Consider the following 20,469-nt stretch of genomic DNA (forward strand, 5'->3'; position numbering starts at 1 on the left):
ACGGGGGGCCTCGGGAGCCTCCTCGGGGAAGGGGGTCATCGCCCCCAGCCTGCGACCCTGGGAGTGGAGAGAGGAAGAAATGGGCCTGAATGGCCTAGGGCCGCGGGAGGCTCTGGTCCCTGCAGGGAAGTCTCGACCACCTTTGTCTTGAGATGTGGAGAGCGTGTGTGTGTGTGTGTGTGTGTGTGTGTGTGTGTGACTTGTTCGTGTTCTGGCTCTTTGGACCCGCGTGTGGTTTCTTTTATTGGACACCCGCTCTCTGTGGAGGTGTGAGTACTTACATGCCCTCCCGAGGAGTCTGGGGGTTATCTTTGCGTGGTGTGTGGGAGGTGGGGTGTGTGTGTATTTGTGTGTACACTGTTGTGTAAATCCGGCTGGATCCCTCTATTGCAGGCTGGTATGTTGTGTATGTGTGTACCTTTGTGTGACTGGATGCGTTGAGACAGCGGTCCGGGCAATGTGTATTTCTGTGTGTGTGTGTGTGTGTGTGTGTGTGTGTGATGCCTTTGTACTGTGCCTCTGTCAGTGTGAGTGCTGGGTGCTGGGTCTTTGGGTCTGTGTGTCAGTGTGCATATGGGTTGTGTCGACAGTTGGTGCCTTTTGACATTGGTGGCTCCGTGTGTCTCATCTGGTTGTTTCCACGTTGTGTACCTTTGTGTGGTCCTGCGTCGGAGGTGGATTTGCTGGTGCATTACGATGTATATTTGTGCATGGGTGTACGTGTGAACTGCCTTTTCTATGCCGTGGGACTTGGGATATGTCTGTGTGTGTGGGGGGGGGAGAGAGAGATTTGTCTGTTTCTCCTTTGTGAGTCTTGCGCTATGTCTCTTTGTGTGTGAATCCTGTGTGGCAGCTATGTGTGATTGGTTTGCGTTGTGGCTTTGGCTGTGTGCATGAATGGATGGGTCCCGGGGTGTTTTTATGTTTCCTTTTTCTTTTTCGGTCTGTTTCTACACTGTGTGTGTCTCCTCCTGAATTAAAAAGCCGAGTCCCAGGTTGAGGGTCCCCCTTGGCCCTGTCCTCTCCCCTTGCCCTGGGTCTAGGCGGGTCCAGGGGGAGCGAGAGACAGGGGTTGGAGAAGTCAAGCCCTCCAGCCTGGATCCCAGGAGGGCGGGCCTGGGAGAGGGGCCCTTGCTAACAGCCGCCCGCCGGCCCCCTGCCCCTGGCAGCCTAGGCGAGGACTTCTACCGCGAGGCCATTGAGCACTGCCGCAGCTACAACGCGCGCCTGTGCGCCGAGCGCAGCTTGCGCCTGCCCTTCCTCGACTCCCAGACTGGCGTGGCCCAGAACAACTGCTACATCTGGATGGAGAAGACCCACCGAGGGCCCGGTACCCGCCGGGAGGGCGGGGCGGGGCGGGCGGAGCCGGCTTCTAGGCCCCCCGTCTGACGGCTCCTCTCGCCCAGGTCTGGCCCCTGGACAGATCTACACGTACCCCGCCCGCTGTTGGAGGAAGAAACGGAGGCTCAATATTCTGGAAGACCCCCGACTCAGGCCCTGCGAATACAAGATCGGTGGGTGGAGATGCGCCCCTGCGCCCGCTGGGTCCCCCACCAGTGTCCCAGCACACGCGCGTGTGCACAGCTCGGTCGGGCGTGTTGACCTCAGTGTTTCCAAGCACTGCCTCTCTCCCTCTTCGAGTTGAGTGAGCGAGAGAGGCGGAGAGGCTGGCTCTGCGTCTGCATTTTCCGAGTTTTTCCCCAGTGGCTGAGCCGCTGCTGGCTGGATTTCCTTCTCTCTGGGCCTGGGTGTATCCCAGCGCCTGGTGGTACTGAGTGCCACGTGTGTCTAGGTGTGAGGCTCTGTCTCCCTCCTGTGAGCTGGGCTGTGCCAGCCTGTGGGTGCCCGAGTGCCGGGCTCAAGCTACCCGGGAGTGTCTGGATGTGTCCTTAGGGCTGAGCATCTGGCTGTATTGGAATGTGGGGAGGTAATGCTTTCCATATGTGGCCTGCTATCAGGACGGCGGGGTCTCTTCCCACGTGTTTTTCCTGGGTCTGTCTGACGGTGGCTGGGTGCCTGGGAGAGCCCCCCTCCTTGTGAGGGGCATTTCTCCTGGGTGTTTCTGGCCCATCAGAACACCTGGCCTTGTGGATTCTTGAAGGTATCAGTCTCAGTGTAGGTGGCTGTTTCCCTGGTCGTGTCTGGGAGTATCCCAGGGACTGTGTCTGCCAGGTGGTGTTCTCCAGAGCAGGGCCATGTGTGGTCTGTCTGAGTGTCTGATTCTCCCTGGGCTGTCTCTACCCCCGCCAGGTGTGTCAATGTATATCAAAGTGTGGGGCTGGCATGTTTGGGGTGTGACTGTGGCTCTTCTTTTAGTATCTCTGTGTGTATCCAAGGCCTGGCTTTGTCTCCCTCTATGTCCAGGTACATCTCAGGCTCTGTTTGTGCCTGTGTGTCCGACTGCTCTTCCCTGGTTAGAAGTGGGCGTCTCCGTTGGTCCGGCCATGTCTCCCCCTGAGTGCCCTAGTGGGTCTGTCTCTTCCCAGGTCTCAGGATGCTTCGTGCGTGGGTCTGACTCCCTGTATCTGCTGCTTGCTGGGTGTGCCAAAGCCTCTGCCCTCCCCTGCCAGGCAGTGCGAGGATCCTTTCAGGGACATCTTCCTCGCCTGACCTCCCCATGCCCCTGTCCCCAGATTGTGAGGCGCCCCTGAAGAAGGAGGGTGGGCTCCCAGAAGGGCCGGTCCTCGAGGCCCTGCTGTGTGCTGAGACGGGGGAGAAGAAGATTGAGCTTAAGGAGGAGGAGGCCATCATGGATGGTCAGGTAGGCTGCGCCCGGCCCTGCTCAGGCCCATCCCCCACCCCACTTCCGCTCGCAAGGTGCCTCTGCCCCTGGGTGCTGATTCTCTACCTCTTGCACCCCATCTCGTTGAAGAAGACCTCCCGGGCCTCCCCCAGATATTGCCCCTACCCCATTCTCTTGACCCCAATGACCCAACCCTTAATGCTCAGAAACAGCAGCTGCTGGAGTTCCCTCATGACCTGGAGGTGGAAGACTTGGAGGACGACATTCCCAGGAGGAAAAACAGAGCCAAAGGAAAGGTATCGCCCCAGGTTCCCCGAAGCTTCCCCCCAGCACCTCTCCTAGTCACTGCAGGCCCTGGCTAGTCACAGCGCTGGCTCCCAAGTCTGGCCCGATTTTAGTCCCCACAGAAGCTCTGAGATGGAGGGCTTTTGCACCCACTTGATAGAGGGGGGAAACTGAGGCTCAAGTAGATTCAGGGAGGGTGGGGCCAGAGAGGTTACAGCCGAAGTTTGGTTCCCAAGTCCCACTGACCAGCGCCTCCTTCCTTTGCTCCTGACTCTGCCGCCAGGCCTATGGCATTGGGGGCCTCCGGAAACGCCAGGACACCGCTTCCCTGGAGGACCGAGACAAGCCGTACGTCTGTGATAGTGAGTCCTTTCGAAGGGGGGAAGAGAGAATGGGGCCCGGAGGCTGCGCCCCTCCCGGCCCCTCCCTCTTAGTCTGGCCCCTGGGTGGGTGGGGGGGCGGTGGGCGGGTTGGGGTGGGCTATGGGGGGCTGAGGCCTTGGCAGAGATGGGAGGGTCGGAGGCCGGGGTGGGAATGGCCTGGGCTGAGAGGGGCTGACCGGCCCTCCCTGCTCGCTGGCTCTCCAGTCTGTGGGAAGCGATATAAGAACCGGCCGGGCCTCAGCTACCACTACACCCACACCCACCTGGCCGAGGAGGAGGGGGAGGAGAACGCCGAGCGCCACGCCCTGCCCTTCCACCGGAAAAACAACCATAAACGTGAGTAGGCGGGGCTGGGGTGTATGTGTGTGTGTGGTGGTGGGGGGGGACACCCCCCCCAGGAGTCTGGGAGGCAGGCAGGGAAGACATTTCTGGAAAATCTCCAGTGCAGTGGTCCCCTCCCCCCACCAACCATGGGGGGGGGGGAGAGATGCTGGCTCCGGGTTGCCATGGCAACCAACCGTGGCTCCCGCACTCCAGGCCCGGGCGTAATATTTCTGGGTCTGATTTATTGTTTCAATTAGAGCTTGGGGAGGGGGGTGTGATAAATGACTCCTCTTTCTCCCTACTCCCCCCACCCTCGGCAAAGCTTTGGCCAAGGGGCAAGCGTCTGGGAGCCCTTGGCGTTCACCCATGCCAAGCCCGACAGCGGAGGGATGGGGAGGGGTGGGAGTATTTGGGGGCAGGAACCTGTCGTTCTCCCCATCTCTTGGAGGGAGAGAGAAGGTGTCTTCACCCCCCACACACCCACACAGCCAGGCAGTTCCCTGTGTTTTCCCTCAGAATGGCCCTCCCTTTCCACACCAGATCTTAGCAGCTACAGAGTCAGTGCTGCGGGAGGGGTGACTGTCTGGCAGAAGTGGTATGAGCCAAGAGGGCGGAGGGGGGTGGGGTGGAGGGGGCTTCTGAAGGCTGGCTTTGCCCGAGAAGGAGGAAGTGTCAGTTGTCCTTGCTTAAGAATGGGGGGGGGGCTCCTGATGGGACGTCTTTGTTCCTGCCCTTGACCCACAGCTCCAGGTAGCGAGCGGTCCACTCCTGGGGCTGGGGCCGGGGCAGGGTGGAGCCTGGCCTGTGGTGAGAGCCCCTCTCTCTGTCCCCCCACTCCCAGAGTTTTACAAAGAATTGGCTTGGGTCCCAGAGGCACAGAGGAAACACACAGGTAGGGACGCCTGCCTCTGACCTGCCGTCTGCAGCAGCCTTTGACTGGGTGCCCCTGCCTGCCCCGTGTCAACCCCCCCCTGCCGTCCTTCAGCCAAGAAGGCCCCTGACGGCACCGTCATCCCCAACGGGTACTGTGACTTCTGCCTGGGCGGCTCCAAGAAGACAGGCTGCCCGGAGGACCTCATCTCTTGTGCTGACTGCGGCCGTTCAGGTGAGGTCTCAGGGGCCTGTGGTGGAGGGGGGCCCAGACCTGGGGCGGGGGATGCAGAGTGCCCGGTGACGCCCATGGCTGGGGAGTGTGGGGAAAGGCGGGGTGCGCCACTGAGGCGTTGGGAATGGTGGGATGTCGCTGTCATGGCTGCTTGGGAAGTCCCAGGAGTCGGGCCGTGCAGTGCAAGGTGGTTGTCAGACAGCGTGGCTAGTCGATTGTGGCTCTGATCTGTGAGTATGGACCGCTGCCGCCTGGGCACTGCGGGTAACCCAATGCGCTTGCCGTAGAGCTGTGGTTAGTAGAATGAGGTCTCCCGTGGTGGAGTTGTGGGTAATAGACTGTGGTTGCCTCAGCACGGTAGGTAATGGAGTGTGGTTGTCATGATGGTGTTGTGGGGAGTGAAGGCCAGTTGTCATGGTAACTGTGTAGTGGCATGGTACGCATCCAGGCTGGTGGGCGGTGTGCACTGGGCAGCGTAGTGATGGGCTGAGGGTGCTGGGCGCCATGGTGTGGTGGACTGTGGGGTCTGGGTATCCGACTAGTGGAAGGGTGGCATTGCAGGCCATCCAGTGGGCTGTGGTGGCATGGAAGTGGGGTTGCCAGGCTACATGGTGAGTAGCTAGCACCTGCCAGCCATCCTGTTGCAATGGGATGTGGCTGCTCTGGTTCACAAGATGTGGCTGCCACGGTATTGTGGGTGGCAGGATGTGGTTGCCACGGAACTGTGGTACGGCACACGGTTGCTATGGTTTTCTGGGGCAGAGTGGTTGAAGTGTGTCTAGTGGAGAGGGCATGGCAGCCTCAGCACGGCTGCTTGCTGGGCACCGGTGGGACGTGGCTATGGGGATTGGAGGTGTGGGGGCAGTCTTAGCCTTAGAAGCCAGCGATGGGGGCCGGGCAGTTTCTCTTGAGGGAGGGGCACGGCAACGTCCTAACAGCCCCCTGCCCCCTGGTCCCCCAGGACACCCCTCGTGTTTACAGTTCACGGTGAACATGACGGCGGCCGTGCGGACCTACCGCTGGCAGTGTATCGAGTGCAAGTCCTGCAGCCTATGCGGCACCTCGGAGAACGACGTGAGTGCCCGCCTGCCCCCGGGCCCCGGCCATGTGGGCTCCCCTCCTGGCACCGAGCCCACATCCTTGCCCACCAGCACCTGGAACGAGTGTTACTGTCATTGTTAGTGTATAGTTGAGCTGGGTGCTTTAAACACCGTGTCTGACTCCTCCCAACGCCGAGGTAGGTGCCCTTGTTCCACATGATGACAGCGGAGACCTAACTGCCGAGCTCAGAGACCCGAACCCAGAGCCTGGGTCAGACAGACCCCTGAGAGCCATCAGCAGCGGTCACAGGCAGGCCCTCCCAGCCTGGCAGACGGTGCCCCATGGCTCTCCCCAAGGTCTTGTTGCCCGGCAGAGCCCCCTGGTGTGAAGACTCTCTCCAATCCCATTCTCTTGGAGGGAACCCCCTCCCTCAGACCTCTTTGACCTAGCCCCTGCCCCCCACCCCGGTTTCTGGTGCCCGTGCCCCCAGGGTGCCAGCTGGGCGGGTCTCACCCCCCAGGACCAGTTGCTGTTTTGTGATGACTGCGATCGGGGTTACCATATGTACTGCCTGAGCCCCCCCATGGCGGAGCCCCCTGAAGGTGAGAGGTGGGGTGGGGGGCCGGTAGGGAGGCTGGAAAGTGGGAGAAGCCTGTGACCCTGCAGAGAGAGGCTGGGCAGCCCCCTCAGGCCCCACCCTCCCTGCAGGGAGCTGGAGTTGTCACCTGTGTCTTCGGCACCTGAAAGAGAAGGCCTCTGCGTACATCACTCTCACCTAAGCCTGGCCCTGCTCACCTGGACTGCCACCGGCCTTTCCAAGTCCTCTCCTCTCGCCCACCCCTTGGGCTGTGGTAGATGCCCGGACAGGAGAGGCCCAAGAGGGCTCTGGGCCACCCCTGCCCTCTCTGAGCAAGCAGGGCATTCGCTCCCTTCCTCTGCCCTTCCCCATCCCTTGGCAAAACGGGCACCAGGAGCTCTGCTCCCATCAAAGCCATATCCCGCCTCTGGGCGGACACAGAGGAGCGGATGCCAGCCGGGGACGTGGACGGAGCCTTTTTCTAAAGAAAAAGACAAAAAGTTAAAAAGAGAAACTAATATATACAAAGAGTCCTATCAGGCCTGCTGGGTGGAGGGGCAGTGCTGGGAGCCACGGGCGTCAGTCCATGCCAACCTCCTGCCTGCCCACCCCCCCACCCCGGACCCCCCCCAGTCCCCTTTCTGGAGTTGCAGCTGGTACAGCAGCATCCCCACCGCCCACCAAAGGTGAGCACCATGGCCCTGTGCTCAGGTGGGTGGGCACAGTGCCCACAGTGGATACTGCATGACGTGAACCATGGTTTTGAACTGCCCCTGCCCCCTCAACCCCTCTCCTTCGCCCACCCCCATACCCCCATGCCTGCCCTGGCTGGTGGGTGTGGCCAGGCGCCCCTGCCCAGCGGCCGCCCGCTGGGATGAGAAGCACAGACTACAGGCCTGGTGTCCCCCTCACAGCCCCTCTCCCCACCCGGCCAGGCCGGGCTGCCCCACGCCATCGCTCTGGCCATTTTGGGGGGTGGTGGGGCCGTGGTTATTTCTTGTGGTTGTGTGTGTTTATTGTTCGGGTTGAAAAAAAAAAAAAAGGGAAATTGAGACGGCAAGTGGGGGAGGTGGTGGGTTTGGGGGTTCCCCGGACTCCAGGCGTGCCCCCCTTGTAAGTGAGCCTCCTTTTTTGCCTGCCTCTGCTGTGAATTAACCTGTTCTGTGTATTAAACTGGGCCTGACCCCTCTGCCCAAAACTGCCTCCTCCTGCAGGCCGGTGTGGGGTGTCTCCGAGCTGGGGGGTTAGGGGGGAAGCGAGGTGAACAGCTGGAGCCTGCCCGCCTCCTCTTCCCCTGCACCCTGCCTCTGGCTGGCTTTGTCCCAGCGCTGCCTCGCCTTGCTGGAAAGGAGGGGGATGGGGTGCGGGGCTCCCCGCCCAGCCAGCTGTGGTTGCCCTGGCAACAGACTGCAGCAGCTGCCGCGAGGCTGGGAACTGGGGGAAGGGAAGGGACGCGAAGGGCCGGCCCCTCCCTCCGGGAGACAGGGTGGGGAGCAGGCCTGGGCACCCCTGACCAGGGGCCTCCATCCGGGCTCTGGTTTCCGGGTGTGGAGTGGGGGAGGGGTGATGGCCAGAGGGAAGAGAGCGGCCCCCCACCCCCTTCCCCGAAGCCCCACAGACCGAGCCTTGGGCCGGGTGATGGGTGAGGCCGAGCCTTGGCACAGAGAGGAAGAGACGGCGGGGAGAATGGCGCCCAGGGGCGGCTGGAGAGAGGCGAGGCCGCAGGAATTAAGGGGGACGCCACCGGCCAGGGGCGGGCGGGGCGTAAGAGTAATAAAAATATCAAGCATGCGGAGGTAGCTGGGGATCCGACTGCATTATTTAGCCGGAGACTTGGGGAGGGGGCAGGGAGAGCGAGGACCCCAGGGCAGATTAGACCAAGCGCGTAGGGGGTGTGGGAGCTCAAGGGGATCCCAGAAGAGTGGGTGGGAACCCAGTGGTGGCAGGGAGTGGGCATGGAGGGGGGAGAGCAGGGAGTGTTGGCAGGTGCCTTTCGCAGCTGCCACGAGGGCGTGTGTATCCCCGTGTTGGTGTTGGGGGCACAGGCCAGAGGGGGCCTCTGAGGGCGGCGAGCCCTGTCTGGAGCTCCACTTCGCTGTGAACGGCGGGTTCCCCTGTGGGCAAACCACCCCCCCTGGGAAAAAGGTTTTGGGAAGGGAGTTGGAGATGGTGGTGGGCCAGGTCCCTTCCGTTGGCCACCCAGCTTAGGGATTCTCTGGTGTGTAGACCTTCACCGGACACCCCACAACCCCCCTCTCCCCGACACCACGCAGGTAGGAGCCCCCTCCCCGTAAGGGTTAGGGCCTTGGATTTCCATCCACTGTGTTCCCGGGACAAGCAGCTGGCGTTTCCTGGTTCTGAGGGAAGTGTGCGTGGGTGTCAGTGTGAGTTTGCGTGGACACACACAGGTTTGAGGGGAGGGGACCTGTGTTGGGCACACCCTACCTCTTCCTGCTGAGTAAGCACATGAGCTATTTCTATGAAACATTTATTTTCTTTGAAACCTCCAGAAACATGCCCGAAAATCTCAAGACAAGGAAGGAAAAAACAATAAAAAAGGCAACAGAGAAAAATAACAGAAAAATCCAAATGAAACAAATCTACATAGGAGGGGAAAAACCAAAACTGCTCTATCTTCAGCCATTAAGATAGAATACCAACCTCAAATTAAATAGATTTGTAGTGATCCTTAAAAAAGTAGGGAAAAAATCATAATTTACATCTGTCAATGTACATGATTAGGTCCCCAAAATGATTAGAATGATCTGAAGATGAGGAGGGGTTGACAATTAAAAAAAAAAAAAGCTCCAGGTTCAGGTCTGGGGAACTCCCAGAGAGGGGTGGGTGGGGCAGACATCACAGTAGTCGGCCTGGGTGGAAGAGCACTGGGCAGCACCCCATCCCCGAGGTTAGGAGCTGCCCCAGGGTTCTCAGAGGGGCTTCTGTGCTGCCCGAGGGCTGGGAGGGCGATCATGGGGGGCACTGAGTGCCTGCTTCTCTCGCCTCCCAACCTGGGCCCCTCCATCAGTGAGGGGGCGCTCCCCTGGCTCCCAGCCCAGTGGGTGCCACTCTGCAAGTCAGGCTCCCTCTCCTACAGCCTGCGTCCTCAGCTTGAGGGGGGTCGGCAGGCTATGGCCAGGCCCACCTGTACTGGCGCAGCTCTAGGTGAAAAAATAAATATATATATGTATATATATATTTGTGTTCTTAAAGAAGGGAGAAACAAAACCGAACCTTTCCTGGGTGAATGGCGTGGTTCCACACCAGCCTGGCTGCCTCACTGCCTTTCCAGAGCCTGCGTCTGGGCTGGGGTCACTCCTTGGGAAGCACAGTGAAAGTGCTGGGGCTGGGGCTCAAAGGAGCAAAGCAGACAAGGAGGGTGCCTTTCCTCCAGCCTGTCCCCAAGGCCCCAGGAGCCCTCTGGGGCAGCAACAAGGCTGCTGCTGCAGGTGGGAAGCCCGGAGAGCACCCCCCCAATGGTGGGGGGGAGGGGGCTGAGGGCAAGACTGTAGAAACCACCCCGCTCTGGGTGCCCCAGCCGTTTCCAGCCCAGGAGTAGGGGAGGGTGATTCCTGCTCTGGGGGCTAGCACACTGGGTGTGGGGCGGTCCCCTCAGCTCTCTGGGTGGGGGGGTGTCACACTGGGATGTGTCATGCAGGGGGCATCCGTGGTGCAGACGCCTAGCCAGTGGACTCTGAGCTCGGAGATTTGGAACCCTTCCTACAGTTTGATGGCTTGGTCCTAGGAAGAGGCTGGATGGGGACAGTGGGGTGAGCCCCTGGGGGTGGCCCTGCCCTGAGGGGCAGCTGGGGGTGGGGGCAGGGAGAAAGCCAGAGAACAGGTCAGCCTGGGCAGCCCCAAGTTTCCCTGCTGGGTGATTTCTGGAGAGCAGGAGCCCCAGTCTGCCGCGGTGGGTCAGCGGGAGCCTCAGAGCTCCTTCTCCCTGCAGAAGATCTCCGCGAACTTGCGCAGCTGCTCGCTGGCGGCCTGGGACTCCTCCTGCAGGCGCTGGTTGTTGTGCCGCAGGCTGGCCACCTCCGACTGCAGCACCACCTTGTCCTGCTTCTCCTGCACCGGAGGGAGGGAGGGTGTGTCTGCCAGGGGCCTGCTGGAGCCCGGCTGAGCTGCCAGGCCCAGGTCCCAGCGCCGCTTCTTTCCCGAAAGCCAAGTGCCCTCGGGTGAATGGCCTGCCCCCTCTGGGCCCCCCGAGTTCCTCAGCTCTAACTGAGGGGGACAATGAGGATGCCCGCTGTACCACAGACAACCCTATTCATAGTACACTGACCACCTTTTATCCCTGCAGTAGCCCCAGGACCTGGGCACCAGGCAAGGAGACCACATGGGGGGTGCTGCTGGCCTATGGACCCAGGACATCCCCACACCTTGTCCTACACCACCCGTCCTCCTGCAGCTGCCTGCCCGGCCCACGCAGCGAGAAGTGGAATTTGAACGGGGCCCCTCCGCTCCTGTGCTGACTGACGGACACGTCAACTTCTGCCACCAGCTTTCAGCTCTTCATCCCCAAGCCCCTGAAGCAACAAGGGCATGTCCCTCCTCTTCCTCCGGCCTCCCCAGAGATGGGCCCTTGGCAGGGTCACCTCCAGAGGCAGCTGTGGGCCCACGCTGGGGATCTGCCCTTGTCACAGGCGGCGGGCTGTGCGTCTGTCCTGAAGTCATGCTTCCCTGACTGAAGCCGTCGGCTTTTTGCGGCCGTCCAGGAGCAGGCAGGCTTCAGCTGGGCGTTTGTCTAGCTGTCTGGCTGTCCTGCTGCGGACAGGCCAGTCTAGGCCTGGGCTGAGGCGGTGTGGGCCAGGTGCCCGAGGGTGGCCCTGCTGGGCTTCTCGGCACACGGACACCTCCAATGGGAGCAGGTCTCTGCTGGGTGGCTGGCGAGCTCTGGCTCGCCAGCAGTCCCAGGGTAGCGTGTCCCCTCGAGCCAGTGGACATGGCCTTTGCACGTGGCCTTTGCACACAGGTGGTTGCAGGTGGCTCCAGATTGGAGGTCACACCGAGTGGGGGTGGGACCTAACAACCCACTAAGACTGGGGCCTCATTAGAGGAGGGACATTTACACAGACACCTGGTGGAGGGAGGGAGGGAGATGATTGGAGGCTACAGGCTGAAGACCCTCAGAATGGCTGGCGACCATTGGGCAAGGGAGGCATTCTGCCACGAGGGTAGCGAGCAGCACTTGTCTGTCACCGGCTCAGCCCTCCCCTCGGGCGTCCTGGAAACGGTCCCCCAGGCTGGCCCTCCCTGGGGTCTGGGGAGTGCGAGTGTGTGTGTCCGGGGTGGGGTGCCTCACCTTCTGGAGGTCTGTGTGCAGCTGCTTCAGCATGGCCTCCAGCTGGTACACTTTCCCCGTCAGATCCAGCGGCGGCTCTTCGCTGTGAGCACAGGCGGTAGGGTCAGGCTGGGGGCCACCAGCCCCTTTGGGAAGTGGCTGTTCACACTTATGGGGAAGGCAGAGCACAGCCACCTTTGCCCCCAGGGCTCGGGCACGTTGTTCTTGCAGGTGCCCTGGGGGTGCTAGGAGGGGCGGCTCCTCCCTGTGTCGCCCTCCTCCAGAAGGCAGGCTGTGCCTGCCCAGAGGGGCACTGTGCGTGTGGCTGCCTCACACTGGAGGCCTGTGTCCTGATGTGTCGCCCACCCCTTGCTGAGAGCCCGCTCTGCGACACAGGTCACACGCAGCTCCAACCTCAGGCTCCCTGCGCCTGGGAGCCCCCCAGGAGGACCACCAGAGCAGAGCACCAGGCACATCCCCCTGCTGCTCCTGGGATTTGAACAAGGCCCACTGGCTGAGGCTCCTCCTCTGGCCAGCCTGATCCTCATTGGGGGAGCTGGGCATCGTGGGGCGTGCCTGTGGTCTGAAGGGTCCGGGAGCACCGTGGCAGCATCCCTGGCAGCTGAGGGAGAGGGGCGGACACCAGGCAGCCACCCTTCACAGCAGGGGACGGGACTGCCTGGTGGCAGAGGCCACCACCCTGCAGAGCATGGTGGTGCTTTGTGGGGGACAGTGGAGTCCAATCCTGGGTGGAGGTGCATCTAAAGTCAGTGAGAGGCAGGAGACAGGCGAGCAGACATTGCCCACGGAGTCACTGAGGGGCAGGGATGGGGTCTGAGGGCAGAGGAGCTGAAGCAAGGGGAAGGGCAGTCTTAGAGGCACCATGTGAACCATCACAGCCATGTGGTGAACCGGCAAAGAAGGGGGAGTTCTGGTCACTGCTGGTCCCCAGTGCACAAAGAGCTGGGCCCCAGGTGGTCCTGAGGGAACCTCACCTCATGGTCGGGGTGGTCCTGGGGGTCGGGGGCCCCCGCTCCAGACTCAGGTGACTGTGCACAGGGCTGTGTGCAGGTGGGATGTCCGGGCTCAGGGTTGGGTCATGTAGAGAGAAGAGAGAGACGGCTCTTTGCACTGTTGTGGGGAGAGGGAGAGAGTGAGGGAGGGGGGTGGAGGTTGAGTCCTGGTGCGCAAGAGGTCAAGCCACACCTCCCCCTGCAACCGCTCCCTCAAACCCAAGACCATTTCTCTCACACACCTGCCAGGTCACACAGGCACTTAGAGTGAACTCTTGCCCCAGAGCAGACCAACCACGCCCGCCCTGTGACCGAGGGACAGGATGGAGGCGACCGGAGCAACACTGGGAGGATGATGCAGAAGCTGTCCACTGAGCCTGGGCGGCTGGGTACCCTGCCGGCTGAGTATGCGGAGGGGGCGGTGATGACTCCGGTGCTGCCCAGCAAGACACCATGCTAACCTCTGACCCCACTGAGCTGTCAGGTCGCTCCGGAACCGTATGATCCAGAGAACCAGGACGCCATCGCGGAGGCCGAGCTCGGAAGGGCCTCTTGGCAGGGCAGTTCCCGGCCTGCTGCGCCCGGCTGCCGCTCAGCGCGCTCCAGGTTCCCTGTCTTGTCGACAGTCCGTGCCTCGCCGCTCAGGCAAAGCTGGTGAAGCAAGTCGGTTTCCCAGTGGACAGTGTGTGCCCCATGTCATGACCCCGGCCACAGTCCGTCCGTTCCCGCTCCCCCCCGCCCCCCCACTGCCGAGCAGCAAGGCTAGCAGCTCACAGCCACCAGCTGCTCTGGGGGAGGGCGGCGAGGGGCGGCCACCCACTCCTGGGAAGAGCCCACTCCCCACTCCGACGGCCCTGAGTGAGTTCTGTTTGGTTGTCAGGTGACTTCCGAGAGGACTCCGTGTTCAGAGTAAAGTGCTTTAGGGCCGGGCTCGGGGTTCCACGAGGCTCTTCTCCCACCTGGAGTCTGAATTTGCTCCCGTTCTGTCCGGGAGCCTCTGTGGTCACCAGGTAACCAGGCCCCGTCCTGGTCGGGTGTCAGGGTCACCCTGAGGCGGTGGTACCTGCGGCCTGGTAGTCCTCTGGACCCCGCCACTTGCTTTTGTCCTTGATTTTCTTTGTTGGGAAGAGGCCAACATCTGTATCCTAGGTGGCTACTTGCAAGCATTTGAGACTGCATATTTCTGTGTTTATTTCAGAATAGGCACTCCGTAGACTAACCTTATCAAAATGCTGGTACGAAAGGATCGTGTTTTGAAGCTGCATGTCCACATACTTTGTGTATCAAATTTTACTACATTCAGTAAAGCTGGTTGGAGGGGAAACAAAAAAACGTACTGAGTCCAACCAACCTGCCTCTAGGGTTTCCGAGACAGTCAATCTCAGTGGGAACAGAAAGCCTCCCCTTTCTCCTGGGGGATGCCTGGTGGTTTCCAACCACTGACCTTGTGTAACCACGATGCTGCCAGGACATCACACACAACCCCAAGTACCTGCTCATCCCCACGGCAGGGGGGTGCGGAAGTGCAGAGTGGTGTGGGAGGGGCAGCCGGTGCCAGAGCTGGGAGGCAGGGTGGGCGGTGGCCTTGTCTGGCTCTGGGATGCTGCGAATGGCAGTCCTCACCACCACCACCCCCCTGCTGCAACCCCCGTCACTTTCACAGCCAGATCTGTGTGAGGGGTCCCAGGCCATGTTTTTAAATGTAAGGTTTTGGTAAATTGCTGCTGACAGTCCACACCTGAGCAGTGTTTGGTTCAGCAGGCTACAGGGTGGGTGGTGGCAATGAAGGAGGCGCCTATGGGCCCTACAGGGGGCCTGGCCACATCACCCCACCCCCATTCCGCTTTTTCAATGTGTGTGTGTGTAAAGAAGGGCACAGTGAGAAGCCCAGGCCTGTCTTTCTGTGTTCACACGGACTCTCTCCTCGTCTCTGCATGGACTTCCCCCACTAACCATTTGAGAGGGGCATAGTGCTCACCACAAAGCCAACGGCTCATATCTACCCTTTGGGAGAGAGAGAGAGGGTGCCTGCTCCCTATAGAACATAGACATGGTCACTGCGAGTTGGTATCAGTGTGAGGGCAGCGGGCTGCATGAAGAAAACACCTGAGAAGGCGCCCTCACCACCAGGTCGGCAGTTCAAACCCAGCAGCTGCTCCCAGAGAGAGAGACGTCTGTCTGTTCCCATAAAGGATGAGGCTCAGAAACCCTGAGGGAGGAGACGGGCTGGAACAGTGCTCGAGAGATGTACGGCTTCCCTTCCATGGACCTCGGTGCGTGTTTCTGGACAGGCCAGGGCATTCTCCCACACAATCTTTTTTTGTAAGGTAATGCCAGGCTTTTGTTATTATTATTATTATTATTATGAATGTGGAAAATAAAATGTTCTGAAAGAAATAAGATAGATGTTGACATTGTTTATCAGTTGTTCCAATCAAAGCCAGATGTGTCTAAAGGTCACTTACCCTCTGGTGATTGTGGTGAGGGGCTTGTCTCCTTTCCAATAGCAACATGTTAAACCCTGCAATCTAATCCTATCTACTGTTTCTCTGCTCTCTTCTCCTGGCTGCTCTTTCAGCTACGCAACTATACTCAACAAGGGGCTTTTATAAAAATAGGGTCTTTGATGCTTTGCCGACTAAATGTCTGTTTGTTCTCCCACACAATCTTAACGCAGCTCAGGCGGACAGACAACGCCGCGGACCGGGCTCGGACACGAAGCCAGGAGGGGCGCTGAGTCAGACGGACCCATGGCACCTGATGAAGACATCATCACCAGCATCTTCCAGCGACCTTCGGGGTGTCTTCTCGCTACCTTGGGTTTTGTGTTTGTTCTTGGTGAGAATGCAGGAAATGCTCTAACGTGAGCAAGCTCCTCAGCTGCCCGTTTGGGTCCTCGTGAACCCACCGAGAGCTGATGCTCCCCACCGGCCTGCTTGTGCCCTGATGCTCATCCTCCCCGCCCCCGTACTTTACATGGACAGCGTGTCGCCTGAGGGGCAGTGACTTACAATCACTGCATGTTCACAGCGGACGCCCGACAGAGCTCTGACACGTGTCCACTGCAGAGCAGTCCATGACCAAGGTAATGGCCCCCACCCCGAAATGGTTTCCCGGTGCCCCGTCAGCCTCCCGCTCACCCACCCTGATACTTTAACGTTTGATTTTGAAATCATCTTGGACTTACAGATACCCGATAGCCGCCTTGCCGTGCTCCCTCTAACGCTAACATCTTCCGGAACCCGGTGAAGAGCAAAGCCGAGATGCCAACAGGGGCCCCAAACTGCATGACACACATGAGCTGGATTGTCCCACTTTGCTCAATCATGCGCTCCTTCGTCTTGACAGAATCTGAGACCCCGAGGGCATTCACCTGGCCTCCTCTGACCAGAGACAGCGCCTCCATTCTCGTGTGCTTCATCACTTCTACCCCCTTGAAAAGCACATGTGAATTAACCAAGTAGTACACCCAAGAAACCAACAGAACAAAAGCATGTCCCACAAATAAACCCCCTTAGAAACAGCAATGGGAGCAATGGTTCCAGGAGGGTAGGGCTAGGGAAGGGGGAGGAAGGGGGAATGGATAGCAATGATGGCGATAACCCCCACCTGAGGTGGATGAATACCAGGATAATAGGTGAAGGGATAGAATGGGCTGTGTAAGATATGTGTAAATAATAACACATAATATATACAGGGTTCAAGGGACGGTAGGGTGAGGGAGGGAGGGAATAAAGAGGAGCTGATATCATAGGGCTCAAGAAGAAAGCCAATGTTTTGAAATTGTTGATGCTAACATTTGTACATGTCTGTTTGATATAACCCATGTACGGACTGTTATATGTAAGAGACCCCCAAAATGACTTATGAAACAACAAACAAGCAGAAACTCATCCCAATTCTGGTGCCAGATACTGGCATGGTGCTTTAGAGCTGTCTGCGTTGCCATGGGTTTGGGGGAGGAGGTGATCTGAGGCCCACGTGTGTCACTGTGGGGTAGGTGGATCCTGATCTTTGGATAAAGGGATGTCTGCAGGTTTCCCTCTTTTGATGCTCTGTTGTAGGCCAGTCACCCCCCAGTAGGGGAATTACGTTCCCCTCCTGGAGGGACAAGTAGCCAAGAACTTGTGGATCATCCCAATCACTAATCACTAATCACTAATACACATTTCGGGGAAGTGACAGCTGGGTTTGTGTCAACTTGCCTGCATCAGGGTCCCCAGTGGTTCAGGGCCTAGTAATTCCTCGTGATGTCACTTAAGGTAACACAATCAACTGCATGATGCAATCTGCTGTGGACAGCCAAGCAGTCGTGGGAAGATTAGGGTGAAGCGTAAGGCCCACACTCAGGTCACAGCCCTGGTGCAATTGAAAGGTTATTTCCTCAGGGGTATGGGCCACTTCCTAGAGAAACAGGTGCTGTGGAAAGCTTGGTTGCTTTTTTTCTGGGCCTGGCTCCTTCACCTGGCTCACTGACCTCTGGCTCATTGGATTTGGGTCAGCAGCCTGCCATATTGCCTGGCGACACTGGGAGATATCAGTGGCCAGCCATCTGACTGGCCACCCTCGGATTCATTTACTTCCCCAGGCACAAGCTTGACCTGTTGACCTGTATTCAATTGCCTCTGCAACCTGTGGCGTTCATGTGGATCTTGGGTTCACTACTCTCAAAGCTACGTGAGAGCGTTTTCTGGAGAGCCACGTTCTTGATGTGAATTTATCTCTCTTTCTAGATCTCTGCTTACGCACGTCCCTGGCTTTACTTCTCTAGAGGACCCAGCCTAGACGGGGGCAGGGGCATGGCTGGCTGTGCAGCCCTGTTTCTGCTTTAGAGTTTCGCCACTGGGTTTGCATTCATTAGAGGATCTCACCTCTAACAATTACTCCGGGCCTGTTCTAATGCTGACTCTGCTTCTCTCACATGTCCGCCTGAGCGCAAGACTGCTCAGGGCCACACAGGACCGCGTGACGCTCAAAGAAAAGGTCTTCTTTGAATCAAGTTACCGATATCTTAGCCAAGGGGCTCCATGTGGTGCCAAGTAATGCAGGGCTGACTTCCACAGGGGCTAGCACCCAACGTATAATGCCAACTACAAGGCCTGAGGGGCCCCTTTCCCCAATGACCACCCTCAGTGTGACCAAATCCCACCCTTACAGCTCTGCATCTTACAGAGTTCATCTCAGCAAATGCCAGGGCACGTTTATTTTAATTAATACACGAGCAATAGGTTCAGAAGTGTACAAGTTTGTTTTTGTTCTTTCTCAGCCTCTGGTTTCCTATGCCCATGTTTCTGAAGGGTCACTTAGGCCTGGCCAGATCTCAGTGGGAGTGGGAGTTATGCACCTGCGTCAGAGAAGATGCTCACTAGGGTTGGCTCTCAGCCAGCTCCTCCAGGAAGCACCGCTCAGCAACGCTCTTCCACGCTGAGCTCGTAAGGCCTCAGTGGGGGTCAAAGGTATCTGCATGGTTGAACCACTGCCTGATAGCCAGTCTCCAAATGGCCCTGGTGGCTATGGCTGTGTGGTACATCAGAGGTACAGCCTGGTGGCCCCAGACCCTCAAGAAGCCAGACTGTCTTCACCCTGGGGCCGGTGAGGCTGCAGGACAGGGTTTGGTCTGTACTAGTGAGGGTCTGACCCCGTGCTGCACACCCAGTGAGAGATGCCATTAAGACAGCAATAGGGGTGGGTGGTCAGGGCGTGGGCGTGAGTGTAGGGGGCGTTTGAGAGGGTGGGGCGGGCCAAGGAGACCACTGGTAAGGGCTCAGTGATTCAGGAGCCCAGAGCAGGGGTCTGATCTACACAGAGGGCTTTCAGGGCGGCTTCCTGGAGGAAGGATAGCCAAGCTGTGACTGGAAAGAGGAGGGAAAATAAGCCAAAGGGATACGTTTGTACAAGGAAGATCCCAAAAGTCTGTGGCAAAATGCTTTTACTTCCCTGTGTTTGGGGATCACTGAAAGGTGGGGAGCTTGGAAAAGTACAGCCACGTGGCTGTGTCCTATGGTGAGTCAAATGGTGGACTGCTAGTCCTTCGTGATCTGCTTTTCTGAGTAACAGACCCCAGACGGGCACGTGCCCTCAATTCCCAGCCTCCTCTATCGCTAGATGTGGCCACGTGGGAAGTAAGGCCAGGAGGGGTGTGCGCTTTGGGTTGTGTCTTCTCTCCTGATGGCCGGGGCTCTAGCAGCCACCCTGGTGCGAACAAACTCTCAGCCCTGGACTGAACTTGTGGAACTCCTGCACTGGCCTCAGACACCCCCGACGTTTTATCTGCACAAAGCCTCGTGTGCTGAAGCAATCCTGAACTGGGGCTTCACGCCATATGTAGGCCAAGAAAGTCTGAACAAACACAACATTCTCACTCAAAAACTCAGCCATCTAGTCGATGGAGACTCAGACCGACCCTTTAGAACAGAGTAGAACTGCGCCTCTGAGTTTCTTTACTGGAGTAGAAAACTCTTATCTTCCTCCTGTAGAGACTGGTAGCCTTTGAACTGCTGACCTTGCAATTAGGAGCCCTATGCCCAACCATGGCACCACCTGGGCACTGCTGTGGAAGGCTTGGTGTGCTGGCACACTGAACACATAAGCTTTCCCCTCGCCCCTGCTGCGGCCCCACGTGGTGGGCAGTCACCGCCCATGTTTCCTGGACGAGGTAGCTGGGGATCAAGCCCTACACCTGCTTCTGGAACCCCACTGTCCCCTTTCAAAGCCACAGGGGCCTTCAGCCAACAGAGAAGGCTGGATACCTAGAGGGATGGGAGGTGCTTACCCTCATATGCCTTGGCCGCATTCACCAAGCTGGACCACTCGAGGCCGGTCGCCGTGTCAGGGAGTGGCATCATCCCAGGGTCCAAGCGCCGCAGGGGCCGGTCCCGTCCATCAGCCAGGGAGAGCTCTGAGGCAGAGATGGCGGCTGTGTCGGGAGAGGGAGAAAGGCTGAGAATGACAACGAGGGGAGGGCAAAGACACGGGCAAATCTCTCCTGTTGAGACAAGACGGAAAGTGCTGGGGGAAAGGTCAGCGGGGTGGGGGCAGAGAAGACGTGTATGTGCGCGTGCCAATTCCCACCAGCTGCGTGGGCGGGCCCTGCTGCGCAGACCTTGCTCTGCGGGGAGGAGGGGAGCCATGGGGAATCCTGTGCCTGGCAGGGATCACTGACTAGAGGAGCAACTTGGGAAGGCAAAGCCATGTCCCATGATGAGTCAAGTGGCAGACTGCTCGCTCTTCATGATGTTTTCGAGTGCAAAGGCCCGAGGCAAGACTGGGTGCGTTTTGGGAGCAATGGCTAGCACCGAGCAGGTGAGGGCTGAGTAGTAGTCTAGGTCAGAGGGGACGGGCTGGGTCAACGAGGCCGCTGGGCAATCTGGGGGCCCCTTGGCCTTCTCCCCAGGAGACGCAGCCATGGGCGACTTCTGGGCTGACTCAAGTGTTCAGAGCACCAGCCTGCTGGGTGGGCAGTGGCCCTGGCAGGCAGGTGGGGCAGGGAGGCTAAGATGGTCCAGGAGGGTGCGGCAGAGGGACCAGTGGGCAGACCCTGAGCTACTTCACAGGTGTGGCCACAGGATTTCTGGGAAGATGGGTGTGGAGGCGGGAGGAGGAGAAGGGTCTGGACGATGTCCAGGTTTGGGGCCTGAGCACAGCAGGACGGAGTTGCTGCTAACAGAGAAGGAGAAGCCTATGGCAGCGTGGGACATAGGGGGAATGTGCATGT

General features: G+C 59.0%; 2 protein-coding genes across 6 annotated transcripts in view; one reads left to right on the forward strand and one right to left on the reverse strand.

Moving 5' to 3' along the window:
* Positions 1-992: 992 nt before the first annotated feature.
* On the forward strand, positions 993-7,265 carry DPF1 (double PHD fingers 1). Of its 5 annotated transcripts, none has more exons than XM_004715777.2 (11): positions 993-1,330; positions 1,407-1,514; positions 2,634-2,761; positions 2,950-3,039; positions 3,312-3,390; positions 3,616-3,747; positions 4,577-4,627; positions 4,721-4,840; positions 5,802-5,914; positions 6,402-6,483; positions 6,590-7,265. In XM_004715777.2, the coding sequence occupies exons 1-11, from the start codon at positions 1,306-1,308 to the stop codon at positions 6,658-6,660; spliced, it is 999 nt and encodes a 332-aa protein (XP_004715834.1). In that variant the 5' UTR covers positions 993-1,305; the 3' UTR covers positions 6,661-7,265. The 5 variants fall into 5 exon arrangements, with proteins under 5 accessions (XP_004715834.1, XP_045148724.1, XP_045148725.1 ...); XM_045292789.1 differs by having other exon boundaries at positions 2,956-3,039; XM_045292787.1 differs by having other exon boundaries at positions 1,213-1,330; positions 6,408-6,483.
* Positions 7,266-8,932: 1,667 nt separating this feature from the next.
* Positions 8,933-20,469, reverse strand: part of SIPA1L3 (signal induced proliferation associated 1 like 3) — a gene marked incomplete at its 5' end in the record, with an annotated part of 78,002 nt that continues 66,465 nt past the window's right edge. Inside the window, 4 exons of the mRNA XM_004715848.2 lie at positions 8,933-10,526; positions 11,764-11,845; positions 12,738-12,873; positions 19,528-19,671. Coding sequence (XP_004715905.1) covers positions 10,386-10,526; positions 11,764-11,845; positions 12,738-12,873; positions 19,528-19,671 — 503 coding nt within the window. The remainder of the gene's footprint in view (positions 10,527-11,763; positions 11,846-12,737; positions 12,874-19,527; positions 19,672-20,469) is intronic.

This window comes from Echinops telfairi, unplaced genomic scaffold, assembly GCF_000313985.2.
Source record: "Echinops telfairi isolate 266 unplaced genomic scaffold, ASM31398v2 ScPeMD7_655;HRSCAF=1070, whole genome shotgun sequence".
In the NCBI taxonomy this organism is placed as follows: domain Eukaryota; kingdom Metazoa; phylum Chordata; class Mammalia; order Afrosoricida; family Tenrecidae; genus Echinops; species Echinops telfairi.

Coding starts and splice junctions, on each gene's coding strand:
- DPF1 (XM_004715777.2), top strand. CDS start 1,306: ATGGAGAAGACCCACCGAGGGCCCG. Junction 1,331..1,406: donor GAAGACCCACCGAGGGCCCG/GTACCCGCCGGG, acceptor CCTCTCGCCCAG/GTCTGGCCCCTGGACAGATC. Junction 4,628..4,720: donor GGCACAGAGGAAACACACAG/GTAGGGACGCCT, acceptor GCCGTCCTTCAG/CCAAGAAGGCCCCTGACGGC.